General features: G+C 47.1%; 1 protein-coding gene across 6 annotated transcripts in view; it reads right to left on the bottom strand.

Moving 5' to 3' along the window:
- Positions 1–348: 348 nt before the first annotated feature.
- The window catches only part of LOC110525413 (transient receptor potential cation channel subfamily M member 3), a 156,362-nt gene continuing 131,723 nt past the window's right edge, over positions 349–24,987 (bottom strand). For 2 of the 6 annotated variants that reach the window (XM_036979553.1, XM_036979557.1), the window contains exons 17-26: positions 15,419–15,619; positions 13,482–13,622; positions 10,717–10,845; positions 10,013–10,264; positions 9,303–9,477; positions 8,662–8,754; positions 6,249–6,399; positions 4,448–4,641; positions 4,227–4,359; positions 349–4,071 (exon numbers count right to left, since the gene is read on the bottom strand). In XM_036979553.1, coding sequence (XP_036835448.1) covers positions 2,520–4,071; positions 4,227–4,359; positions 4,448–4,641; positions 6,249–6,399; positions 8,662–8,754; positions 9,303–9,477; positions 10,013–10,264; positions 10,717–10,845; positions 13,482–13,622; positions 15,419–15,619 — 3,021 coding nt within the window. In that variant the 3' untranslated portion in view covers positions 349–2,519. The remainder of the gene's footprint in view (positions 4,072–4,226; positions 4,360–4,447; positions 4,642–6,248; positions 6,400–8,661; positions 8,755–9,302; positions 9,478–10,012; positions 10,265–10,716; positions 10,846–13,481; positions 13,623–15,418; positions 15,620–24,987) is intronic. The other 4 variants (XM_036979558.1, XM_036979556.1, XM_036979554.1 and 1 more) reach the window with 3 other exon arrangements.

The following is a 24,987-nucleotide window of genomic DNA, read 5'->3' as shown; positions in this document are numbered from 1 at the left end:
ACAAGTAAATAGATAGGCACATGATGAGTCTACATTTAATCAAATTTATCATCTTCCCTGTTACTCAGGTCCTGTAGGTAATCGATTTTACTGCCCTGATTTTGACCCCTGAAATCTATTGAGTCAATATTACTTGACTGTCAATGTGCATGGATTTTAAACCAGGAACATGCATTATACATAATAGAGCCCTATTATGTCTAGACATTCAACCTGCACAATGCTCATTGTCTCTATCCATTGATAAAGTCATCCCCAGCTGACTGGTGTCCATGTGTTTTACTATAGTCACTACTGCTGTAATTTAGTTCAGCAGACACTCTCCCCCCCCCCCCCCCCCCCCCCCCCCTCCAATGCTCTGACACAGGGCAAAATGTTTAGTGGCCCCCCTCTTGACGGTGGAGATAATTTTAGTAATTTTACATTTCATTTTCTACAAATTTTGCCATGGGGCGGAGAGAAAATGTAGCACATTTCTAACACATTTCATTCATTCTACTGATTTTGCCATGGGGCAGCAATAACATTTTGCAGTTTTTAAGTACGTTTTCTGCCGTTCTACACATTTTGGCATGACACGGAGATAAAATGTTGCAATTTTATAACATATTTCATACAATTCTACTCATTTTGCCATGCGGCAGAGAGACATTTTTGCAATTTAAATCTAATTTCCTGCAACTCTACCCATTTTGCCATGATTTATGAAATGTTAATGATATCTGAGTGAGCGTGACTAACAAAATCAATTTGGGCCCCTGGGCACTGTTTAGATAACTGGCTAGACTAACTTATCAATGTAAAAATTGTTAGCTGACATGGCTAATTGAATGACTGTCATTGAATGACAAAACAAGAAAACAATAACTGCTGATGCACAACCAAATTTCGAACTTACACCGTGTGTATTCTTCTATTCTATCTCTCAACAGTAAGTTGAGACCTCAACTGAGTTCCCAGACTGAGTTTTGTTGGGGGGGTGGGGGGCCCCCGGAAGCGACCGCTTATGTCGCTTATGCATGCTTGGACAGTCTGGTGGACCAAAACTTCAAACGTGGCCTTCATTATCCCAACAGAAAGATCAGGAAAAAGTTATAATCCATAGCCATTGGCTTTATTTGTAATCAATCACCTCCATCTGAGCACTTCCCACCTCCGTCTTGCTAGCGTCGCACAAGTTTTTTGAATAGGAGACACAACGCCCAGTCGTGTGATTCGCTAAGATCAAAAATGTTTTTGTAGTTTTTATTTTTTACTACCACATTGGCCAGATTTGAGTCGGTGGTGTTTCAGGCTTATATGCGGTATGTACAATTACCCTGGGGATGAGGTTACTACTGTTGCTACTGTTGTAGCATGCAGTGCTATTTCAGTGGTGGAAAGACAGAGTGCTATTTCAGTGGTGGAAAGACTGAACGCTATTTCAGTGGTGGAAAGACAGAGTGCTATTTCAGTGGTGGAAAGACAGAGTGCTATTTCAGTGGTGAAAAGACTGAACGCTATTTCAGTGGTGGAAAGACAGAGTGCTATTTCAGTGGTGGAAAGACAGAGCGCTATTTCAGTGGTGAAAAGACTGAACGCTATTTCAGTGGTGGAAAGACAGAGTGCTATTTCAGTGGTGGAAAGACAGAGTGCTATTTCAGTGGTGGAAAGACAGAGTGCTATTTCAGTGGTGAAAAGACTGAATTCTATTTCAGTGGTGAAAAGACTGAACGCTATTTCAGTGGTGGAAAGACAGAGTGCTATTTCAGTGGTGGAAAGAGAGTGCTATTTCAGTGGTGGAAAGACAGAGTGCTATTTCAGTGGTGGAAAGAGAGTGCTATTTCAGTGGTGGAAAGACAGAGTGCTATTTCAGTGGTGGAAAGACAGAGTGCTATTTCAGTGGTGGAAAGACAGAGTGCTATTTCAGTGGTGGAAAGACAGAGTGCTATTTCAGTGGTGGAAAGAGAGTGCTATTTCAGTGGTGGAAAGACAGAGTGCTATTTCAGTGGTGGAAAGACAGAGTGCTATTTCAGTGGTGGAAAGACAGAGTGCTATTTCAGTGGTGGAAGCACAGAAGTGTAGAGTCATATCCATGAGTATGGGCAGTTTAAGGGCAAAGAGGAAACTAGGGAACCTGAGGAAATTTTGGTTGAGGTGACAATTCTGACCTCCAGTCTTATATTGTCAGGTGGCCAAGTTTATTATTTTCTAAAGACTGACTAAACTGTCCTATCAGAGATGTCATTTTTATACTTTCTATTTGGGCTACACCAGTGTTCTGTGACGTGATGCATTACAGTAACAATGTGTTGACTTGACTAAAAAGATGGTAGACAGACACGGCACATACCCTCCATCACCAAACATACAACAAGAGTCAGCTTCAGGAGGAGGTAAGAACTACCCTAGCTTCATAGCACTTTGTTTTACACTGGTAGGAGCCCTCCCCATGACCCTTGCCTTTACCCCTGGCTGGCCCTATGGTCCTGTATAGTAACAGAGTGTGCCCTGTCCCTGTCCTGTTTTCTTCATCATTGTCACGTGTAGTTGTGTCTACTGTCGAAGCTGCTGAACGCAGAGGGGGTGGTCAGCTTTCTCATGGAAAGGCTGTCTGTCTTGGTGTCGGGCCGTGCCCCTGACTTGCTCCTCAGGAAGGGGTTCCTGGGTCCCCCCAGAACCCCACGGTCTGCACCCCTCTCCATCCTCTCACTGACCGACAGGCTTTTTCTGTGTGAAGGAGGGGCCAATGATGGGTGGGAGGAGTCATCTGAGGAGCAGCTGTTAGCTCGTTCCAGCCTGGAGAAGGGTGAGCAGAATGGGGTCCCACTCGCCCCTCTTAAGCCCCTCCCCATGCGATGGGGCTCGGGGGCCGGGGCCAGGTCCTCTGGGTCTTCAGGGTCTGACTCTGTGTGGCTGAGCTCGGCCTCGCGCTCTGGGTGGGAGGAGCCCAAGTCCGGGGGCTTATTGAAGGGGAATGAGGTGGAGCCTCCGGGGGAGTGGGAGCGCTCTGCGGTGGAGTAAGGGGCGGAGACACACCTGGTGTCTATGCAGTCGGTGATGCTGGTGTACTCAGCCGCTTTCACCTGAACCCCTGCCCCTAGGCCTCCGTAGCAGCCTCGCGGTGTAAACATGAGGCTGTGAGATTTGACCAGCTGAGTCTCTTCTAGGTAGCCCCTGCCGCCAGTGGACAGGTAACGGCTGCTCTTGGAGCGCTCCAGTGGCCCCGCTGACGGGGGTGGGGAGGGGTCCAGGTCCCAGGTCGGCATGGTGTTATCTGGGAGAAGGTGGGCGGAGCATAGCGACAGGTCTGCAGCCGCGCTGTCCTCGAACACTGCACCACCCTCCGAGTGTCTGTCGCCCAATCCGCTGCCTCCGCTGTAGTCCCTCCCGCTCGACAGCACCGCCTCCATAATCTCAGAATGGAGCGAAGAGTCGTGCCGGAGGGGAGGGCCCATCCTCAGCGGGTCCGAGAAGACCTCGGCTGGCCCCGCCTCCTCGGATGCCGACACATAGATGTCGATGCAGGAAGAGGGGCGGTGCTGCTGGGAGATGGACAGCGTGGCCAGTGGGAGGGGCTTAGACTCCTTGGGGGCGGTACCCGAGGCCACCGACTGTGAGCTATTGGCTCGGTGCAGGCTGAAGGAGCGCTCCTTGAGGAAACGGTCGGCCCTTTCGGCCCTGTCGGCCCCAGCTCGCTCAAGACCTCCGCCCACGTAGAAGGAGTGACTGCGTGTGCGAGTGGCCAGGCCGGTGGGGGAAGGCGGAGACATGGAGCCCTCTGCACCCTCATTGAGCCGGTAGGAGTTCCCCTCTTGGCTGTTGAAGCTGCTTTGGCGCAGGATGTAAGCCGCATCTGGGCACTCACCCTGACGCAGCATGTAGGCCGAGTCTGTGCAGTCCGAGGAGGTGCGTGAGCGGGCCTTGTTGACCTCCCCCCGCTCCACCCCCGTGACTCGCTCAAGAGCCACAGCGATCCGACCAATCAGCTCCTCCATCTGGGCCAGCCGTATGTCCACGGTCTGCAGAGATGACTTCATGAAGTGTTCTCTCTCATTCACCTCCTCCAGGCGCATGGCCATGTTCTCCACTCTGAAACGGACAGAGAAAAAGGAGATAAAGAGAGAGAGATGGATGGAAAATAAGGGAGAGGGAGAGAGAGAGACACACACACAGAGAGATAGAGAGTGAGGAGATACAGTATGTTGCACTTAAGTATGACAGGATTATGTTTGCCCATGCCCAACCTCTCTGATGTCACTCGGATCCTCTCGTCATTTGAGGAGTTGAAGCGGTCATCCTTCTCGCGGAAGTACTCCTCGATGCACTGCTCCTCAAAGTCATGCACTTTCTTTAGCTCGTCTTCAGTGATGAAGAGCTCTGTGATGGAAGGATGAAGAAAAGCAACATGAAGTGTAAAAGGAAAGAAGGAAGGATACATTTCTAAAGGCCTAGGCCATGTACTCACTCAGCCCATAGTCTCTCTCGTCATCGTCGTGCTTACGCCAGCGACAGCACAGGTGCTTGAGGACCATGGTCATGTGACTGAAGATGATGAGGGGAGGGGGGAGGATGGGCCGCTCGTAGAAGGTCATGATGAGCTGGTACCTCTGGAACTTCCACACCTGGTTGGAGATGGACTTCACCTCAAAGAAGGTGTTGCTATGACAACAGACAGTAACAACCAAAATGTCAAACCAACCCTATGCAGATGGAATATGCACTGAACAAAAATATAAACTCAACATGTAAAACGTTGGTCCCATGTTTAATGAGCTGAAATAAAAGATCACAGAAATTTTCTAGGCGCACAAAAAGCTTATTTCTCTCAAATGTTTTGCACACATTTGTTTACATCCCTGTTAGTGAGCATTTCTCATTTGCCAAGATAGTACACCCACTTGCCTGGTGTGCCATATCAAGAAGCTGATTAAACAGCATGGTCATTACACAGGAGCACCTTGTGCTGGGGACAATAAAATACCTCTCTAAAATGTACAGTTTTGTCACACAACACAATGCCACAGATGTCTCAAGTTTTGAGGGACTGTGCAATTGGCATGCTGACTGCAGGAATTTCCACCAGAGCTGTTGCCAGAGAATGTAATGTTCATTTATCTACCATAAGCCCCCTCCAACATTGTTTTAGAGACTTTGGCAGTAACTCCAACTGGCCTCACAACCACAGACCACGTGTATGGAGTGGTGTGGGCCAGCGGTTTGCTGATGTCAACGTTGTGAACAGAGTGCCCCATGGTGGCGGTGGGGTTATGGTATGGGCAGGCATAAGCTACGGACAATGAACACAATTGCATTTTATCGGTGGCAATTTGAATGCACAGAGATACTGTGATGAGATCCTGAGGCCCATTGTGAGGCCCATTTTTTTTAAGGTATCTGACCAACAGATGCATATCTGTATTCCCAGTCATGTGAAATCCATAGATTAGGACCTAATTCATTTATTCCCATTGACTGATTTCCTGATATGAACTGTAACTCAGTAAAATCTTAAACATTTTAGCATGTTGAGTTTATAATTTTGTTCAGTGTAGTTTTGAAACACTTACCCTTTAATCATCCATCCACTCATTCATTCATCCTTCTGTCCACCGATCTGCTAGTGCTACTACCGTCACCACAACTTCTACCACTACAGCCACTACTACGACTATGCCTGCTACTACTTCTACTACTAAACTCACCGCAATCTTCCTACATTTACAGTTGAAAGAAAATGCCAGTAAAACAGAGGTGTATTCACAGTATATTTCTTACACTTAATCTCTATCTGTACTGGAACTGTCCTCTCATACGCAATGTTTGGTAATTAGTAAAGTAATCACTTGTTAAGCTATGTAAACAAACAAGGATCACAGATGGAAATAAGTTAGGTGGCTAACTAACCCTGGTGATGTACAAGTATGCTGTGCATGGGCCCTGGTAAACAGAGTGGGTGTGGGAGAGTAAAATAAACCCATCCTATGCACATTTTTGGCCGTGTCCAGAAATAACAACTTTGAGAGACCCTACCTCCCCGCAATTGTGGAGGTCTGACAGGATTGGGCAGGTGTAAGCAATATGGGGAAAATTCCTCCTGGCCTAAACCAATCAATTTGCTTAAACCTATCAAATCCTCTCAGATCTCCACAAGTGTCTGGAGGGTAAGGGCTTGGGGTGGTCTCTGGACAAGGCAATGGTATGTATAACTGAGTGGGCGTAAGGAAAGTGTAGGTCTATAGAGCGAGTGAGAGAGAGAGAGAACGTACTTGAAAACAGCGATGAGCAGGTTGACCAGCAGGATGTTGGCCACCAGAAGGTAGCAGGCCATGATGGCAGGAACGATCCAGGCTCCCGTCTTACAGGGCGGCAGAGCCACAACATGCCCGTCCTCTGTGGTGATATTCTGGCCACATGGAGCTAAGCACAATGACACAACCACAGGGTCAGAATGACACAACAACAGGGTCAGGGTGACACACAAGGTGTCACAGATTGTGTCACAAGACAAATTCTCTTAAAGCTACCCCGTTTATTTTGTCATATGACAAAACAAAAGAGTAGCCAGCCTAAAGAGAGTTTCTCCGACAAACATTATTAATTAAGACAAACATATTGTAAAAGCCAGTTGTGTGTCAAAACAAATTCTCATAGAGACAACGACTAGACAGGCAAGCCAACATAAAACGAACATAAAATCAAATGAAAGAAAGATGTCAACATACAACACAAACAAGGTACATACGAGCAAACCCAGGCATTCCCACCAAACAGACAATCACTACGCTGACATCTAAAATAAATAAACCAACAAATAAACAGAACAACAAATACTTCAAGTTTAGCAAACAAGCAAGAGGCATAATATACTGAATATATGCATCTTTTTTGTAGGGGATAGGAAGGAGTGAGCTCTAGAATGGAAAGGTGTTATGTGCTGAAATGTGTATCTCACAATATATTCTAAAATATATTGTCAATAACTTGCATTCCCAATATATTTAAACATGGCATGATGTTTAAAATATATTGTCACGTATGCGTGCCATAGCCTAGCTGAATAATGACTATACTACAGATCAATTGAAATGTATTTAAGATACATTGACATGTATTTAAGATACATCATATGTTTTTTCCATCAGTGATGGTTCAGTTGCTGTGGCTTATAATGGGGACACTCAGCACTTTCACTTTGGATGCTCATTCGTTTGTTTGCCTATGAATCATTATATTCATACTCATCTCTGGATTTCAATTGATCACACAAGGCAGCCCAAAGGTAGAGAACTGAAGTAATTTGCTATCTCTCTATCTCACAATTTTACACTCAAATAAATTGGGTTAAAAACTCTGACAACTGAACCACGTGAAAAAACAGATTGCAGATGATGACAGGGTATGATATGTTTGTCTGTGTGTGTGCATGTGTGTGTGTGTGTGTGTGTGTGTGTGTGTGTGTATACGAATCTGCACGTGTTTGAGTGTGTGTGTTTGTGTATGTTTGGCTGTATTTACAAGTGTGCACAAGTATTTGCACATCCATGAGAGTATGGTTGAGAGTGCATTATTGTGAGTTTGTGTGTCTAGATGACATTGTAGTGATGTTACAATCATGTTTTAGTGATAGCAGAGCTGGCATTGGGGGATGGCAATAATGACTGGGTTTACCTGGCAGGCTTACTTTTCCAAAATCAAACAAAATAGTGAAAATGTCAAAGTAGCATGTCTGTAGCAATCCTAGTTCCCTTTCAGATTTAGTAATGTCATCAAAATAAACAAATTAATAAACAAAAATAAACCAAACAAGAGTGCTACTGCCATGAAACACAGTTATTGACCTGTCACTATGTCGTGCTGCATGCTTAACCATAGAGATGGTAAAGAGGACACGCCTCCTATCTTTGCCATTGATAGCTTCTGCGACAGCATGGGCATCACCACTGAGGGATATCTCATAGAGATAGATAGAGGACTCATCTTTATATATGGGCCATTAAAGTATCTGTGACAGCATGGGCATTGCCACTGAGGGCTATCTCGTAGAGATAGATAGAGGACTCATCTTTATATCTGTGCCATTATAGCATCCGTGACAGCATGGGCATCACCACTGAGGGCTATCTCATAGAGATAGATAGAGGACTCATCTTTATATCTGGGCCATTATAGCATCTGTGACAGCTTGGGCATCGCCACTGAGGGCTATCTCCATCTCTTCTACTTCTATGAGTTCATTGGCGGTCCATAAAAAAAAGCTGCATACTGCCACCTACTGTGCAGCAGTGTATATAATCTGAACAAGCATAAAGTGTAGGTTGGGGATTTACTGCCAGCTGAAGTGCTGAAATATTTGCTCAGGAGTATAATTAATTGCCTGATCCCTCCTGCTGACCGGTATGGAATTCTTCCCTCCACAACCCATAGAAAGTCCCACCCAGTTGACTACATTAAAATGGGGAAAACCTTCAATGACGCTGCCCATGCTAAAACAGGCTTTGTGAAAAGTGTACCTTCTATCCATCTCTATGTGCATATCTGACTCAATAGCAGCCCCTAGATGAGGGTGCAGTGATGGTATGGCAGTGAGGCTGGAATGGTGTAGGGAGGGGACGGGACGGGGGTGGGTCTAATTATCGATTTACTGGCATTCTGATTGAACATAGCAATGTTGGTATGGACCATTATTACGCCAGGTTCCATGAGCTCGAAACTGATTTTCGATCATCCAGAGTTTTGAATTCAGCCTGTGCTTTAGCTTCCTACTATGTACATCTGAAACAAAGAATGACAGCATTATTTCAGATCTCCAGCTTTGGGCTAGTCCTTCCATTCTATACACTCTCACACACGCACACACACGCACTCCCTCAAAACAGATGGTGCATTCAGAGAGCAGTCATGTTCCTTATTTGAGTCGATTACTAAATTACTAAGAAATGTTACCTGCTGTTAGACATCACCTGACCTCATCACTAAGATAAGGTGAGCTGTTAGTGATCTGTCCTCTGCTGTTGTCAGAAAATATCATATGGGTATTTTTTACCGCAATTTAAAATTTGCATGACCAGTGTGAATAAGAACCAATCCGGCCACCAATGTCTTTCGTTGCACTAATATTGTTCCCCTTGAAACGAGGGGGAACTGAGAGGTTCCAAGTGCATGGCATTTCAGCACCTGGATGACTTCAGCTAGTCTCCTGAGTGTGTGTGTATGTGTTGGAGGGGTGGGCAGCCTTACACTCCGAGCTCGACTCTACACCACTCCACCACCCTTTCCCCCTCACTCCCTCCCCCCACATCCACCACCCCTTGTGGGCTTACGGTCGATCTGATCAGCGAACACCTCTCCATAGATCATCCAGTAAGGCATGAAGAAGATGTTCCGAGCCAGCATCCAGGACGGGTCTTCATTGGGATTCAGGATGGCCTGCCTGGCCACTCCGAAACTCATCAACACTACCAGCATGATGATCACAAAGTACATCATGTCAATCATCTGAGAGAGAGAAGGAGTGGGAGGGAGGAGACAGAGTGTGACAAAAAGGGAGACAGGGAGAATGTTGGAACCTGATAATACTCATTCATCTTCATAGAAATGTCATTAAGTGAGCAATTAAGTAGAACATTAGACGCCAACAGACAGACAGACAGACAGACAGACAGACAGACAGACAGACAGACAGACAGACAGACAGACAGACAGACAGACAGACAGACAGACAGACGGACAGAGAAAGACAGACGGACAGAGAAAGACAGACGGACAGACAGACATACAGACAGAGAGAAAAACAGATGGACAGACATGCAGACATACAGACAGAGAGAAAGACAGACAGGCAAACCAAAAGATAGGTTGCAACCAGATTCTCTACCCTTTTCCCGAAGGTTGCATTTGCACAATCCACATCATGGAATTCAAAGCATTGGACTGGTGTAAGCATTAGTTTGAGGGATTTTCCGCTATTGTTAAATCCATGACTGGGAGTGTGCAAGTGCACCCTGCCAATGACAGACTCCGCCCCCCTCACCATCTTGCCGATCATCATGACATAGGGGCCCAGGTATTTGTTGACGCCAAAGATGTCGAGCAGCCGGATGTACCAATAGATGATGTTAACGCAGTAGATGACCCGGCCGTAACTCATGAGGGGCGGCTCCTGGAGGCGGAGCACCATGCCCACAGAGAAGATGAGGATGGCCATGAGGTCTGTGATGTTCCAGTACTCCTGAAGCCACACCTTTACCTTCTGCAACAGCTTCCCCGGCTCCGACATCAGAATCTGGGGGAGGTAGACAAGGAGGGAGGGATGGGGGGAGAGATAGGGAAAGAGAAAGAGAGCCGTGCTGGCCTATAAAAGGTCACTGAAGAATTTGATCTACATAAATAGGTACAGGTTTGGAAATGATGACGAATGCAAATGTATGTTGTTTTAGGAGGATGACATGGAGTGCAGGGCTCTTAGTTGGATCATTTCATATGGTCACTGTCATTTAGCTCCTGTACTTTATTTGATCTTGCATTGGAAAATCTGTGTTGATTTACTAGAATGACACACTTCATAACATGCAACCCACCCACCTCTCTAACATGTGTCTGTGTTATAGACCTGCGCATGCTTGACTGTATTGAAATATCCATGAGAAATCCTGGAGTTGTATTGAGAAATCCTGGAGTTGTATTGAGAAATCCTGGAGTTGAACCATCTCTTTGTATATGTGTGTCCTGCCCTACCTCTCTCATCTTCTCGATGCCATTGGTGAAGATGTAAGCGATGACTATCCACTCCTGCGGTGAGGGCCACAGGTCCATCTTCACCAGCACAATATAGTTGAACAGCATCAGGTATGCCACATAGGCCATCTGGGGACAAACACACAGTGTCAGGGCCTCCCGGAGCATGTGAAGAGTCTTCAGTGCACGCAGAGGGTCTTACAGACGACATAAGGTGTGGGTCATAAGTGGGTCTTAGGTAGTCTTAGAAGGCATTCAAATTGTTTTAGCACAGACAAGTTAGGTACAGGCAGAACAAGTGATAGTTTGTCAAAAAACTAACTGCACAGAATCGCAGCAAACCTTCAGGGTCTCATCAAAATCTAGAGGCGATTCACGTAATGTAGTGACCTCATGAAGCCTGAGTTATGAACTAAGCTAGTTTGAATCCCTTTCCCCAACCTAACAAATGTACTATTGAACTGCAGTGAGGTAAAAAGTACAATGCAGTGTGACAAGACTGTGTTCATATTCATTTTCATGGCTGCTTTGTAGATAAGACAACTGCTGCAGGAGAGGTAATATCACAGAGGATGGTTTTGAATGCAAAGCAGATCATGATGATTCCCTGACCAAGTATCAAATCAAATCAAACTTTATTTGTCACATGCGCCGATTACAACAAGTGTAGACTTGACCTTGGAATGCTTACTTACAAGCCCTTAACCAATACTGCAGTTCAAGAACAGTTAAGAAAATATTTACCAAGTAGACTAAAATAAAAAGTTAAAATAAAAAGTAACATAATAAGAATAACAATAACGAGGCTATTTACAGGGTGCACCCGTACCGAGTCAGTGTGCAGGGGTACAGGCTAGTTCAGGTAATCTGTACATGTAGGTGGGAGCGAAGTGACTATGCATAGGTAACAAACATACAGCGAGCAGCAGCAGTGTACAAGAGGGAGGGGGGTCAACGTAAATTGTCCGGTGGCGATTTTATTAATTGTTCAGCATTCTTATGGCTTGGGGGTAGAAGCTGTTGAGGAGCCTTTTGGTCCTAGACTTGGCTCTCCGGTACCGCTTGAAGTGCGGTAGCAGAGAAAACAGTCTTGGGTGACTGGAGTCTCTGACACTGGCCTTTCCACTGACACCGCTTATTATATAGGTCCTGGATGGCAGAAAGCTTGGCCCCGGTGAGGCTGTTTACCTTCGCTTCCTTGGGCACAGGGACTATGGTGGTCTGCTTGAAACGTAGTTATTACAGACTCAGTCAGAGAGAAGCTGAAAATGTCAGTGAAGACACATACTGTAACAGTTGGTCCGCGCATGCTTTAAGTACACGTCCTGGTAATCCGTCTGGCCCAGCGGCTTTGTGAATGTTGACCTGTTTAAAAGTTTTGTTCACCTCGGCTACAGAGAGCGTTATCACACAGTCATCCAGAACAGCTGGTGCTTTCGTGCGTGCATCAGTGTTGCTTGCCTCAAAGCGAGCATAAAAGGCATTTAGCTCGTCTGGTAGGCTCTCGTCACTGGGCAGCTCGCGTCTGGGTCTCCCTTTGTAGTTTGTAATAGTTTTCGAGCCCTGCCACATCCGACGAGCATCAGAGCCGGTGTAGTAGGTTTCAGTCTTAATCCTGTATTGACGCTTTGCTTGTTTGATGGTTTGTCTGAGGGCATAGCGGGATTTCTTATAAGTGTCCTGATTAGTCTCCTGCTCCTTGAAAGCAGAAGCTCTAGACTTTAGCTCGATGCGGATGTTGCCTGAAATCCATGGCTTCTGGTTGGGGTATGTACGTACAGTCACTGTGGGGATGATGTCACCAATGCACTTATTGATGAAGCCAATGACTGATGTGTTGTACTCCTCAATGCCATTGGATGAATCCCGGAACATATTCCAGTCTGTGCTAGCAAAATAGTCCTGTAGTGAAGCATCCGCGTCATCTGACCACTTCCGTGTATCTGTTCATAAAATGAATCCATTCATTTGATATGGGTTTTTCTGACCCATACATTTATAGGGAGGGGGAGAACAGCTTTCCTTTGAGTGTTTTTTATCTCCACGAATAAAAGATGATGCCCCCTATTGGGGAGGGCTTGTGATGTTTTCATTGGACATTGACACAGACACAGACACAGACACAGACACAGACACAGACACAGACACAGACACTACACACAGACACTGCACACAGACACCGAACACAGACACAGACAATGCACACAGACACAGACAATGCACACAGACACTACACACAGACACTGTACACAGACACTGCACTCAGACACAGACACAGACACTGCACACAGACGCTGCACACAGACACATACACTTCACACAGACACTGACACATACACTGCACACAGACACTGACACTGACACAGACATTGAACACAGACACATACACTGCACACAGACACAGGCACTGGCACAGATACTGCACACAGACACAGATACAGACACGGACACAGACACTGAACACAGACACTGAACACAGACACAGACACAGACAATGCACACAGATACAGACACTGCCCACAGACACATATAGTGACACTGACACTGCACACATACACAGGCACAGACATCGCTCAAAGACACTGCGCACAGCCACTGACACAGACACAGACACTGGCACAGACACATACACGGACACAGACACAGACACCGACACAGAAAGAGACACGCTGTGTCACACACTGCATCTATCTACTGGGTTCTCTGTTAAAACACATTCTAATGTTCTGGTTCTAGGTAGCAACAAGCCCTGACAGCAGACTCACTGTGTGAAACCAGAACTTGACGATGGGGGCGTTGTAAAACTCGTAGATCTTCCGGCCCATGGGGATGAGCCGGTGTCTATTCTGGACCTCCCCCACGCCCTTCTTACGAGACGCCTCCGTGCTTACCTTACCCAGCATGGCCTGGTGCATCACACCCAGAGAGACAGAGAGAGAGAGATAGGGATGGAGGGAGGGAGAGAGATACAAAAATACAGGAGAGAGGGAGGAAATCATGAAAGAGCATTAGAGCTGTTCATATACATAGTTGCATGAGCAGTAGCAAGCAGAGACAAACTCATTCTGAATGTATCATGTTAGCGACATTAAGTGCTGGTGGGGATGATAACACACATGTCGCAGACAAACACTTATGGTTTGAGTCTCAGATGACAGTGACGGACAGTAGAGAGAGAGCTCGAAAAAGAGAGAGAGATAGAAAAGAAGAGAGATCGAAAGAGAGAGAGAGATAGAAAAGAAGAGAGATCGAAAGAGAGAGAGGGATAGAAAAGAAGAGAGAGAGAGAAAAGAAGAGAGAAAATGAGAGAGAGAGATAGAGGACAGATAGGAAAAATAAATATGTCTATGTCTGAAGTCCATTTCTAGGACTCTAACATAGTTTGCCATCCATAATGGGGGAGTCAAATCCCAGAGGTTATGATCATGGATGCCCAAACTACACCACACAGTTGGGGAGTCAGTGAATGGTATTGCATTGTATTGCATGTCAAGGGATAAGGGAGAGACACCCTGCGGTGTGAAAATCACACTGCCATGCCTACGTGCTTATTTTAACTGCATATGGACTGGGAGAGTTGGCGATTAAAGTGTGTTTTTTGAGGCATCTGAGGCTGACTTGCAATACAATCCCCCCTGGGTGTATTGTAGCCTAGTATATATTTGTATGAATCTGTCTGATTCATACAGTTTGTGTTCTGGGCTGCATTTGAACAATCAGAAACCAGCAGCCCACAATGGCAAGCGGAAGAGCTCATGACAGATGTAATCCTTTGAGTGTTTTGGGAAGACTCTCATCAGCATTCTCAATAAGCTCCTGATGCCAGTGAGTTTTGGTGCCGGCTGGCTGACTGAATGCAGATGACAATATGTATCGCAATGTCTATGTAGATGGACCGAGTCACCAATTGCCTGCTCTGTATTGAGAGAGAGTGTTCAAACAGTCAGGCAGTGTTTGAAATGGAACCCTACCTCCTATATTGTGCACTATTTTTTGACTAAAGCTCTATGGGCCGTGGTCAAACGTAGTGCCTATACAGGGGATAGGGGTCCATTTCGGACACAGCCACAGAATGTGCATCTGCATATACCCGGCAGATAGGCAGGCAGGCACAGTTATGTAACCTGAGCAGCTGAAGCTGCTGCCATAGATCAGATGAGACACCCTCTGTCAGCAGCATGCGGAGTGATGCGCTGTTGCCAGAGCCACAGGGGAGAGTGAGGGGCAGCAGTCGCATACGATACTGTACCTCTAGTAAGACCTTAACTAGGAAAGAAACAGAACAGAGGAAGAGAGAGATGGGGGAGGGGAGAGATAGAGAGAGTGAAAGAGAAGGGAAAGCGAGAGAGGTGGGAAGAGGGACATCCACAAGGAGCCGAGCGAGGCAAACAGACTGAGACGTTACAACTCCACAACCACGTCTTCGCCGACACGACAGGAAACGAGAAGCAGGATGGCAGGTAGGTTTTGGGGAGGGGCATTCTTACTACCCCTCCGGTTGGTCAGAATAGGGACAAGGCTTGGATGGGTGTGTAGGGACAATAACAATGGTGTGTGTTTGTTAACTGTGGGCCTATATCGCTGGCTAAGGGTGCATCCGAAATGGCGCCCTGTTTCCTATTGGGAATACTAATAGGCTTCCATTTCAGACACAGCCTGCGTGTGTATAGTCTGAAGGCGGGGCTGAGGTGGGTGCTCTCACCACGGAGTTGTACTGCGTCTCACAGTAGGATCTTACTGTGAACTCCATGTCCTCTTCTTCCTTCTCATTGGCAGGCTTCTCAGGCTCCTCCTCCTTCTCCTGCAGGTAAGTGTCCTGGTCCTGGGGCATATATGACATCTCATCCTTGTTCTTGAACTCCAGACTCAGGATGGATGGAGGCAGCAGCAGGCCCAAGATCACCTGTACAGGAGTGTGGAGTTAAACACCTGCACACAGGCAATACACACAGCAGAGATGCTTCTTCAACAGTTGTCACGTGGCCCGACGTCGGGAGAGCTATGGTCGTAACGCGTGGGTCCGGTAAAGTGTCAAACATATAGATTTTTTCATTGCTCCCAAAGCAAATGTAATACATACCTGACATACTGCAGTACATTCCTCACCTTGCAACTTCCTTTCCTGCAGTCAAATAACCAACACGCCCTCTAGTGGCCTCACGGGTGGAATGTTATTCATATTTTTAAATATTTTTTTTAAATGACATGAAAAATCCAGTGTTTCTATGTCAAACGGTTTTTGTATATTTCAGACTTCTGTGATGTGTATAAAGTGTCATATTTGGATGCAAACTCAAAATTGAACACATTCCAACTCTATATCTGACATGGAACAGGTGTCTTGTTTTTTTAAGCCCACAACCATGTGTGTGACATGTATTCTGTTGTTTCAAGGTAGATGTGTTAAAGACTACCAATAAACACTCTGTGTGACCCTAATTTAGCACCCTGCAGTAAAGGTTTAAAAGTTGCTCAACTGTCTTCTTGAACCAGTGGATCTGTATAAAAAGAGAGAGACACACACACACACACACACACACACACACACACCACTATTCTTATCCCACAAGTCCATATTCCTGAGCTCGACACTGTGAAATTGCATAATTCTATGTCTGATGTGCAGATAGTTTGGGTACCATGAATTGACTATTTAGCAGTCTGGCTATATAGCAGTCTTTTGGCTTGGGGGTAGAAGCTGCCTTGGAGCCTGTTGGTCCGAGAGCCGATGCTCGGGTACCATTTGCCGGACAGTAGCATAGTGAACAGTCTATGACTTGGGTGGCTGGAGTCTTTGGCCATTTTTTGGGCCCGCCTCTGGTACCACCTGATATAGAGGTCCTAGATGGCAGGGAGCTCGGCCCCAGTGATGTACTGGGCTGTCCGCACCACCCTTTATAGCGCTTTGCGGTCAAGGGCGGTGACTTTACCATACCAAGCAGTGATGCACTCAGTCAAGATGCTCTCGATGGTGCAGCTGTAAAGTTTTGAGGATCTGAGGGCACATGTCGAATGTTTTCAGCCTCCTGAGGGGGAAGAGGCGCTGCCTTGCCCTCGTCACGACTGTGCGGGTGTGTGTGGACCATGTTAGGCCCTTAGGGATGTGGACACCAAGGAACCTGGCTTAGACCTGGGTAAGCACCTTGATTCCTTAAACATGTCTGACTATGACTGTGATATGCGGTTGTCTTTTATTTTTATGTGATTTATTTCACCTTTATTTAACCAGGTAGGCCAGTTGAGAACAAGTTCTCATTTGCAACTGCGACCTGGCCAAGATAAAGCAAAGCAGTGTGACACAGATAACAACACATGGAGTAAACAATAAGCAAGCCAAAAACACAATAAACTAATCAATGACACAGTAGAAAAAAGAAAGTATATATACAGTGTGTGCAAAAGGCATGAGGAGGTAGGCAATAAATAGGCCATAGGAGCAAATAATTACAATTTACCAGATTAACACTGGAGTGATAAATGAGCAGATGATGATGTGCAAGTAGAGATACTGGCAAAAGAACAGAAAAGTAAATAAAATAAAAACAGTATGGGGATGAGGTAGGCAGATTGTGTGGGCTATTTACAGATGAACTATGTACAGCTCAGCGATCGGTTAGCTGCTCAGATAGTTGATGTTTAAAGTTGGTGAGGGAAATAAAAGGCTCCAACTTCAGCGATCTTTGCAATTCGTTCCAGTCACTGGCAGCAGAGAACTGGAAGGAAAGGCGGCCAAATGAGGTGTTGGTTTTGGGGATGATCAGTGAGATATACCTGCTGGAACGTGTGCTACTGGTGGGTGTTGTTATCGTGACCAGTGAACTGAGATAAGGCGGAGTTTACCTAGCATATACTTCTAGATGACCTGGAGCCAGTGGGTCTGGCTACGAATATATAGCGAGGGCCAGCCGACTAGAGCATACAGGTCGCAGTGGTGGGTGGTATGAGGTGATTTGGTAACAAAACGGATGGCACTGTGATAGACTGCATCCAGTTTGCTTTGTAGAGTGTTGGAAGCTATTTTGTAGATGACATCGCCGAAGTCGAGGATCGGTAGGATAGTCAGTTTTACTAGGGTAAGTTTGGCGGCGTGAGTGAAGGAGGCTTTGTTGCAAAATAGAAAGCCGATTCTAGATTTGATTTTTGATTGGAGATGTTTAATATGAGTCTGGAAGGAGAGTTTACAGTCTAGCCAGACAACTAGGTATTTATAGTTGTCCACATATTCTAGGCCGGAACCGTCCAGGGTGGTGATGCTAGTCAGGCGGGCGGGTGCAGGCAAGGAACGGTTGAAAAGCATGCATTTGTGTCATGTATTGTCATGTTGTGTCTTGTTCCTGTTCTTTCTCTTCACCCTGTCTCCCTCTGCTGGTCGTATTGGGTTGCCTTCTCTTCCCCTCCTTCCCCCAGCTGTTTCTTGTCTTCTCTAACTACCTCGTTCACCCTTTTCCCACCTGTTCCCTTTTTCCCTCTGATTGGGTCTCTATTTCTCTCTCTGTTCCTGCTTCTGTCTTTGTCAGATTCTCGTTTGAGTTTCTCATGCCAGAACCAAACTATCGTCTTGTTTGCTTCAACCTTGTCCTGTCCTGTCGGAATCTGCCTGTTCATCTGAGTCTACGTGTGATCAAGTACCTCTGTCCTCTACAACCCAGCTAATCCCCTCTGCTGCTAGAAGAGGACTCTAACCCAGCTATTCTCCTCTGCTGCTAGAAGGGGAACTCTTCTGTGATATTCAGAAGGACTTTATGTTTCATTTGTCGCCCTCTCTGCGGGTTGTTTATTTTGCCATCATATCCATTTGAAGAGGATCTATGTCTTACTTGTGTTTCGACATTAAAGAACTCTGTTTTTGTTAAACCGCTTTTGGGTCCTCTATCACGTGCACGACAGAAGAATCTGACCAAGAATGGACCCAGCGACTTCGGATCCTCTCCACTCAGCCGTCGAGATCCAGGGAGCGATGCTAGGCAGACACGAGCAGAATTGTCTGCTGCTCGACATACCGTTGAGACCCTGGCCGCCCAAGTCTCCAACCTCACAGAACAGATTCACCATCTCTGCCTCGATCCACCGGCCACTTCCAGGGCTTTCGAATCTACAGAGCCCAGAATCAATAACCCGCCGTGTTACTCTGGGGAGCCCACTGAATGTCGCTCGTTCCTCACCCAGTGTGATATTGTGTTTTCTCTCCAGCCCAACACTTACTCCAGGAGCACAGCTCGTATCGCCTACGTCATATCTCTCCTTACTGGACGGGCTCGTGAGTGGGGCACGGCAATCTGGGAGGCAAGGGCTGAGTGTACTAACCAGTATCAGGACTTTAAGGAGGAGATGATACGGGTTTTTGATCGTTCTGTTTTTGGGGAGGAAGCTTCCAGGGCCCTGTCTTCCCTATGTCAAGGTAATCGATCCATAACAGACTACTCTATTGAGTTTCGCACTCTTGCTGCCTCCAGTGACTGGAACGAGCCGGCTTTGCTCGCTCGTTTTCTGGAGGGTCTCCGCGCGGAGGTAAAGGATGAGATTCTCTCCCGGGAGGTTCCTTCCAGCGTGGATTCCTTGATTGAACTCGCTATTCGCATAGAGCGACGGGTTGATCTTCGTCACCGAGCTCGTGGAAAGGAGCTCGCGTTCTCCGTTGCCCCCCTCTCCGCATCACTACCATCTTCCTCTGCTGGCTCGGGTGCTGAGCCTATGCAGCTGGGAGGTATCCGCATCTCGACTAAGGAGAGGGAACGGAGAATCACCAACCGCCTCTGTCTCTATTGCGGTTCTGCTGGTCATTTTGTCACTTCATGTCCAGTAAAAGCCAGAGCTCATCAGTAAGCGGAGGGCTACTGGTGAGCGCTACTACTCCTGTCTCTCCTTCAAGATCCTGCACTACCTTGTCGGTCCATCTACGCTGGACCGGTTTGTCAGCTTCCTGCAGTGCCTTGATAGACTCTGGGGCGGAGGGCTGTTTTATGGACGAGACCTGGGCTCGGGAACATGACATTCCTCTCAGACAGTTAACCAGTTGCATCTCTAGGGGCGCTATTTCATTTTTGGATAAAAAACGTTCCCGTTTTAAGCGCGATATTTTGTCACGAAAAGATGCTCGACTATGCATATTCTTGACAGTTTTGGAAAGAAAACACTCTGAAGTTTCAGAATCTGCAAAGATTTTGTCTGTAAGTGCCCCAGAACTCATTCTACAGGCGAAACCAAGATGATACATCAAACAGGAAATGAGCAGAATTTCTGAAGCTCTGTTTTCTAATGTCTCCTTATATGGCTGTGAATGCGACAGGAATAAGCTTAGACCTTCTGCCGTTTCCCCAAGATTTCGGCAGCATTGTGACGTATTTGTAGGCATATCATTGGAAGATTGGCCATAAGAGACTACATTTTCCAGGGGTCCGCCCGGTGTCCTTTGTCTAAATTTGTGCGTAATCTTCAGGTGCGGGCATTTTCTCCTGGGATTCAGGAGAGAAAGCACACTTCCGTTTGCCATGTTTTCAGTCGATATTATGGAGTTAATTTGAAAAAAAAGTTCGCGTTTTGAGGACTGAATTTTCGGGTTTTTTTGGTAGCCAAATGTGATGTACAAAACGGAGCTATTTCTAATACACAAAGAATATTTTTGGAAAAACTGAGCATCTGATATCTAACTGAGAGTCTCCTCATTGAAAACATCTGAAGTTCTTCAAAGGTAAATTATTTTATTTGAAGGCTTTTATGTTTTTGTTGAAATGTTGCGTGCTGGATGCTAACGCTAATGCTAACGCTAAATGCTAACGCTAAATGCTACGCTAGCTAGCTACTTTTACACAAATGATTGTTTTCCTATGGTTGAGAAGCATATTTTGAAAATCTGAGATGACAGTGTTGTTTACAAAAGGCTAAGCTTGAGAGATGGCATATTTATTTCATTTCATTTGCGATTTTCATGAATAGTTAACGTTGCGTTATGGTAATGAGCTTGAGTCTGTATTCACGATCCCGGATCCGGGATGGGGAGATCAGAAAGGTTAAGGGAGCCCACGGCCTTGTTCGCTTTGGATGGTAGTCCTCTCCCCAGGATTCAGCGTGAGACGCTACCTTTAACCCTCACTGTCTCTGGTAATCATAGCGAAACCCTTTCTTTTTTAATTTTTCGTTCACCTTTTACACCTGTTGTTTTGGGCCATCCCTGGCTAGTTTGTCATAATCCTTCTATTAATTGGTCTAGTAATTCTATCCTCTCCTGGAACGTCTCTTGTCATGTGAAATGTTTAATGTCTGCTATCCCTCCTGTTTCCTCTGTCTCTTCTTCACAGGAGGAGCCTGGTGATTTGACAGGGGTGCCGGAGGAATATCACGATCTGCGCACGGTGTTCAGTCGGTCCAGGGCCACCTCTCTTCCTCCACACCGGTCGTATGATTGTAGTATTGATCTCCTTCCGGGAACCACTCCCCCCGGGGTAGACTATACTCTCTGTCGGCTCCCGAACGTAAGGCTCTCGAAGATTATTTGTCTGTAGCTCTTGACGCCGGTACCATAGTCCCCTCCTCCTCTCCCGCCGGAGCGGGGTTTTTTTTTGTCAAAAAGAAGGACGGGTCTCTGCACCCCTGCATAGATTATCGAGGGCTGAATGACATAACAGTGAAGAATCGTTATCCGCTTCCTCTTATGTCTTCAGCCTTCGAGATCCTGCAGGGAGCCAGATTTTTCACTAAGTTGGACCTTCGTAACGCTTACCATCTCGTGCGCATCAGGGAAGGGGACGAGTGGAAGACGGCGTTTAACACTCCGTTAGGGCACTTTGAATACCGGGTTCTTCCTTTCGGCCTCGCTAACGCTCCAGCTGTCTTTCAGGCATTAGTCAATGACGTCCTGAGAGACATGCTGAACATCTTTGTTTTCGTTTACCTTGACGATATCCTGATTTTTTCACCGTCACTCCAGATTCATGTTCAGCACGTTCGACGTGTCCTCCAGCGCCTTTTAGAGAATTGTCTTTTTGTGAAGGCTGAGAAGTGCACTTTTCATGCCTCCTCCGTCACATTTCTCGGTTCTGTTATTTCCGCTGAAGGCATTAAGATGGATCCCGCTAAGGTCCAAGCTGTCATTGATTGGCCCGTCCCTAAGTCACGCGTCGAGCTGCAGCGCTTTCTCGGCTTCGCAAACTTCTATCGTCGTTTCATCCGTAATTTCGGTCAGGTGGCAGCTCCTCTCACAGCCCTTACTTCTGTCAAGACGTGCTTTAAGTGGTCCGTTTCCGCCCAGGGAGCTTTTGATCTCCTCAAGAATCGTTTTACATCCGCACCTATCCTTGTTACACCTGACGTCTCTAGACAGTTCGTTGTCGAGGTTGACGCGTCAGAGGTGGGCGTGGGAGCCATTCTTTCTCAGTGCTCCCTCTCTGACGACAAGGTCCACCCTTGCGCGTATTTTTCTCATCGCCTGTCGCCGTCGGAACGTAACTATGATGTGGGAAACCGCAAACTGCTCGCCATCCGCTTAGCCCTAGGCGAATGGCGACTGTGGTTGGAGGGGGCGACCGTTCCTTTTGTCGTTTGGACTGACCATAGGAACCTTGAGTACATCCGTTCTGCCAAACGACTTAATGCGCGTCAGGCTCGTTGGGCGCTGTTTTTCGCTCGTTTCGAGTTTGTGATTTCTTATCGTCCGGGCTCTAAGAACACCAAGCCTGATGCTTTATCTCGTCTCTTCAGTTCTTCAGTAGCCTCCACTGACCCCGAGGGGATTCTCCCTGAGGGGCGTGTTGTCGGGTTGACTGTCTGGGGAATTGAGAGGCAGGTAAAGCAAGCACTCACTCACACTCCGTCGCCGCGCGCTTGTCCTAGGAACCTTCTTTTCGTTCCCGTTCCTACTCGTCTGGCCGTTCTTCAGTGGGCTCACTCTGCCAAGTTAGTCGGCCACCCTGGCGTTCGGGGTACGCTTGCTTCCATTCGCCAGCGTTTTTGGTGGCCCACCCGGGAGCATGACACGCGTCGTTTCGTGGCTGCTTGTTCGGTCTGCGCGCAGACTAAGTCCGGTAACTCCCCTCCTGCCGGCCGTCTCAGGCCGCTTCCCATTCCCTCTCGACCGTGGTCTCACATCGCCTTAGATTTTATCACCGGACTGCCATCGTCAGCGGGGAAGACTGTTATTCTTACGGTTGTCGATAGGTTCTCTAAGGCGGCTCATTTTATTCCCCTTGCTAAGCTCCCTTCTGCTAAAGAAACGGCACAAATCATCATCGAGAATGTTTTCAGAATTCATGGCCTTCCGTCAGACGTCGTTTCGGACAGGGGTCCGCAATTCACGTCTCAATTTTGGAGGGAGTTTTGCCGTTTGATTGGGGCTTCCGTCAGTCTCTCTTCCGGCTTTCACCCCCAGTCTAACGGTCAAGCAGAACGGGCCAATCAGACTATTGGTCGCATCTTACGCAGTCTTTCTTTTCGTAACCCTGCGTCTTGGTCAGAACAGCTCCCCTGGGCAGAATACGCCCACAACTCGCTTCCTTCGTCTGCGACCGGGCTATCTCCTTTTCAGAGTAGCCTCGGGTACCAGCCTCCGCTGTTCTCGTCTCAGTTCGCCGAGTCCAGCGTCCCCTCCGCTCAGGCTTTTGTCCAACGTTGCGAGCGCACCTGGAAGAGGGTCAGGTCTGCACTTTGCCGTTATAGGGCGCAGACTGTGAGAGCCGCTAATAAGCGTAGAACTAAGAGTCCTAGATATTGTCGCGGTCAGAGAGTTTGGCTCTCCACTCAGAACCTTCCCCTTAAGACAGCTTCTCGCAAGTTGACCCCGCGGTTCATTGGTCCGTTCCGTATTTCTCAGATCATTAATCCTGTCGCAGTGCGACTTCTTCTTCCGCGATATCTTCGTCGCGTCCACCCGGTCTTCCATGTCTCCTGTGTTAAGCCCGTTCTTCGCGCCCCCCTCGTCTTCCCCCCCCCCCATCCTTGTCGAGGGCGCACCTATCTACAGGGTCCGTAAGATTTTGGACATGCGTCCTCGGGGCCGTGGTCATCAGTACCTAGTGGATTGGGAGGGGTACGGTCCTGAGGAAAGGAGTTGGGTTCCCTCTCGGGACGTGCTGGACCGTTCGCTGATCGATGATTTCCTCCGTTGCCGCCAGGTTTCCTCCTCGAGTGCGCCAGGAGGCGCTCGGTGAGTGGGGGGGTACTGTCATGTATTGTCATGTTGTGTCTTGTTCCTGTTCTTTCTCTTCACCCTGTCTCCCTCTGCTGGTCGTATTGGGTTGCCTTCTCTTCCCCTCCTTCCCCCAGCTGTTCCTTGTCTTCTCTAACTACCTCGTTCACCCTTTTCCCACCTGTTCCCTTTTTCCCTCTGATTGGGTCTCTATTTCTCTCTCTGTTCCTGCTTCTGTCTTTGTCAGATTCTCGTTTGAGTTTCTCATGCCAGAACCAAACTATCGTCTTGTTTGCTTCAACCTTGTCCTGTCCTGTCGGAATCTGCCTGTTCATCTGAGTCTACGTGTGATCAAGTACCTCTGTCCTCTACAACCCAGCTAATCCCCTCTGCTGCTAGAAGAGGACTCTAACCCAGCTATTCTCCTCTGCTGCTAGAAGGGGAACTCTTCTGTGATATTCAGAAGGACTTTATGTTTCATTTGTCGCCCTCTCTGCGGGTTGTTTATTTTGCCATCATATCCATTTGAAGAGGATCTATGTCTTACCTGTGTTTCGACATTAAAGAACTCTGTTTTTGTTAAACCGCTTTTGGGTCCTCTATCACGTGCATGACACATTTGGTTTTTCTAGCATTTAAGAGCAGTTGGTGGCCATGGAAGGAGTGTTGTATGGCATTGAAGCTCGTTTAGAGGTTGGTTAGCACAGTGTCCAAGGAAGGGCCAGAATTATACAGAATGGTGTCGTCTGCGTAGAGGTGGATCAGGGAATCGCCCGCAGCAAGAGCGACATTATTGATATAAACAGAGAAATGAGTCAGCCCAAGAATTGAACCCTGTGGTACCCCCATAGAGACTGCCAGAGGTCCGGACAACATGCCCTCCGATTTGACACACTGAACTCTGTCTGCGAAGTAGTTGGTGAACCAGGCGAGGCAGTCATTAGAAAAACCACGGCTAGTGAGTCTGCCGATAAGAATACGATGATTGACAGAGTCGAAAGCCTTGGCCAGGTCGATGAAGACGGCTGCACAGTACTGTCTTTTATCGATGGTGGTTATGATATCGTTTAGTACCTTGAGCGTGGCTGAGGTGCACCCGTGACCGGCTCAGAAGCCGGATTGCACAGCGGAGAAGGTACGGTGGGATTCGAAAT

This window comes from Oncorhynchus mykiss, chromosome 6, assembly GCF_013265735.2.
Source record: "Oncorhynchus mykiss isolate Arlee chromosome 6, USDA_OmykA_1.1, whole genome shotgun sequence".
Taxonomy (NCBI): domain Eukaryota; kingdom Metazoa; phylum Chordata; class Actinopteri; order Salmoniformes; family Salmonidae; genus Oncorhynchus; species Oncorhynchus mykiss.
This window is presented reverse-complemented; position numbering and strand designations above follow the sequence as displayed.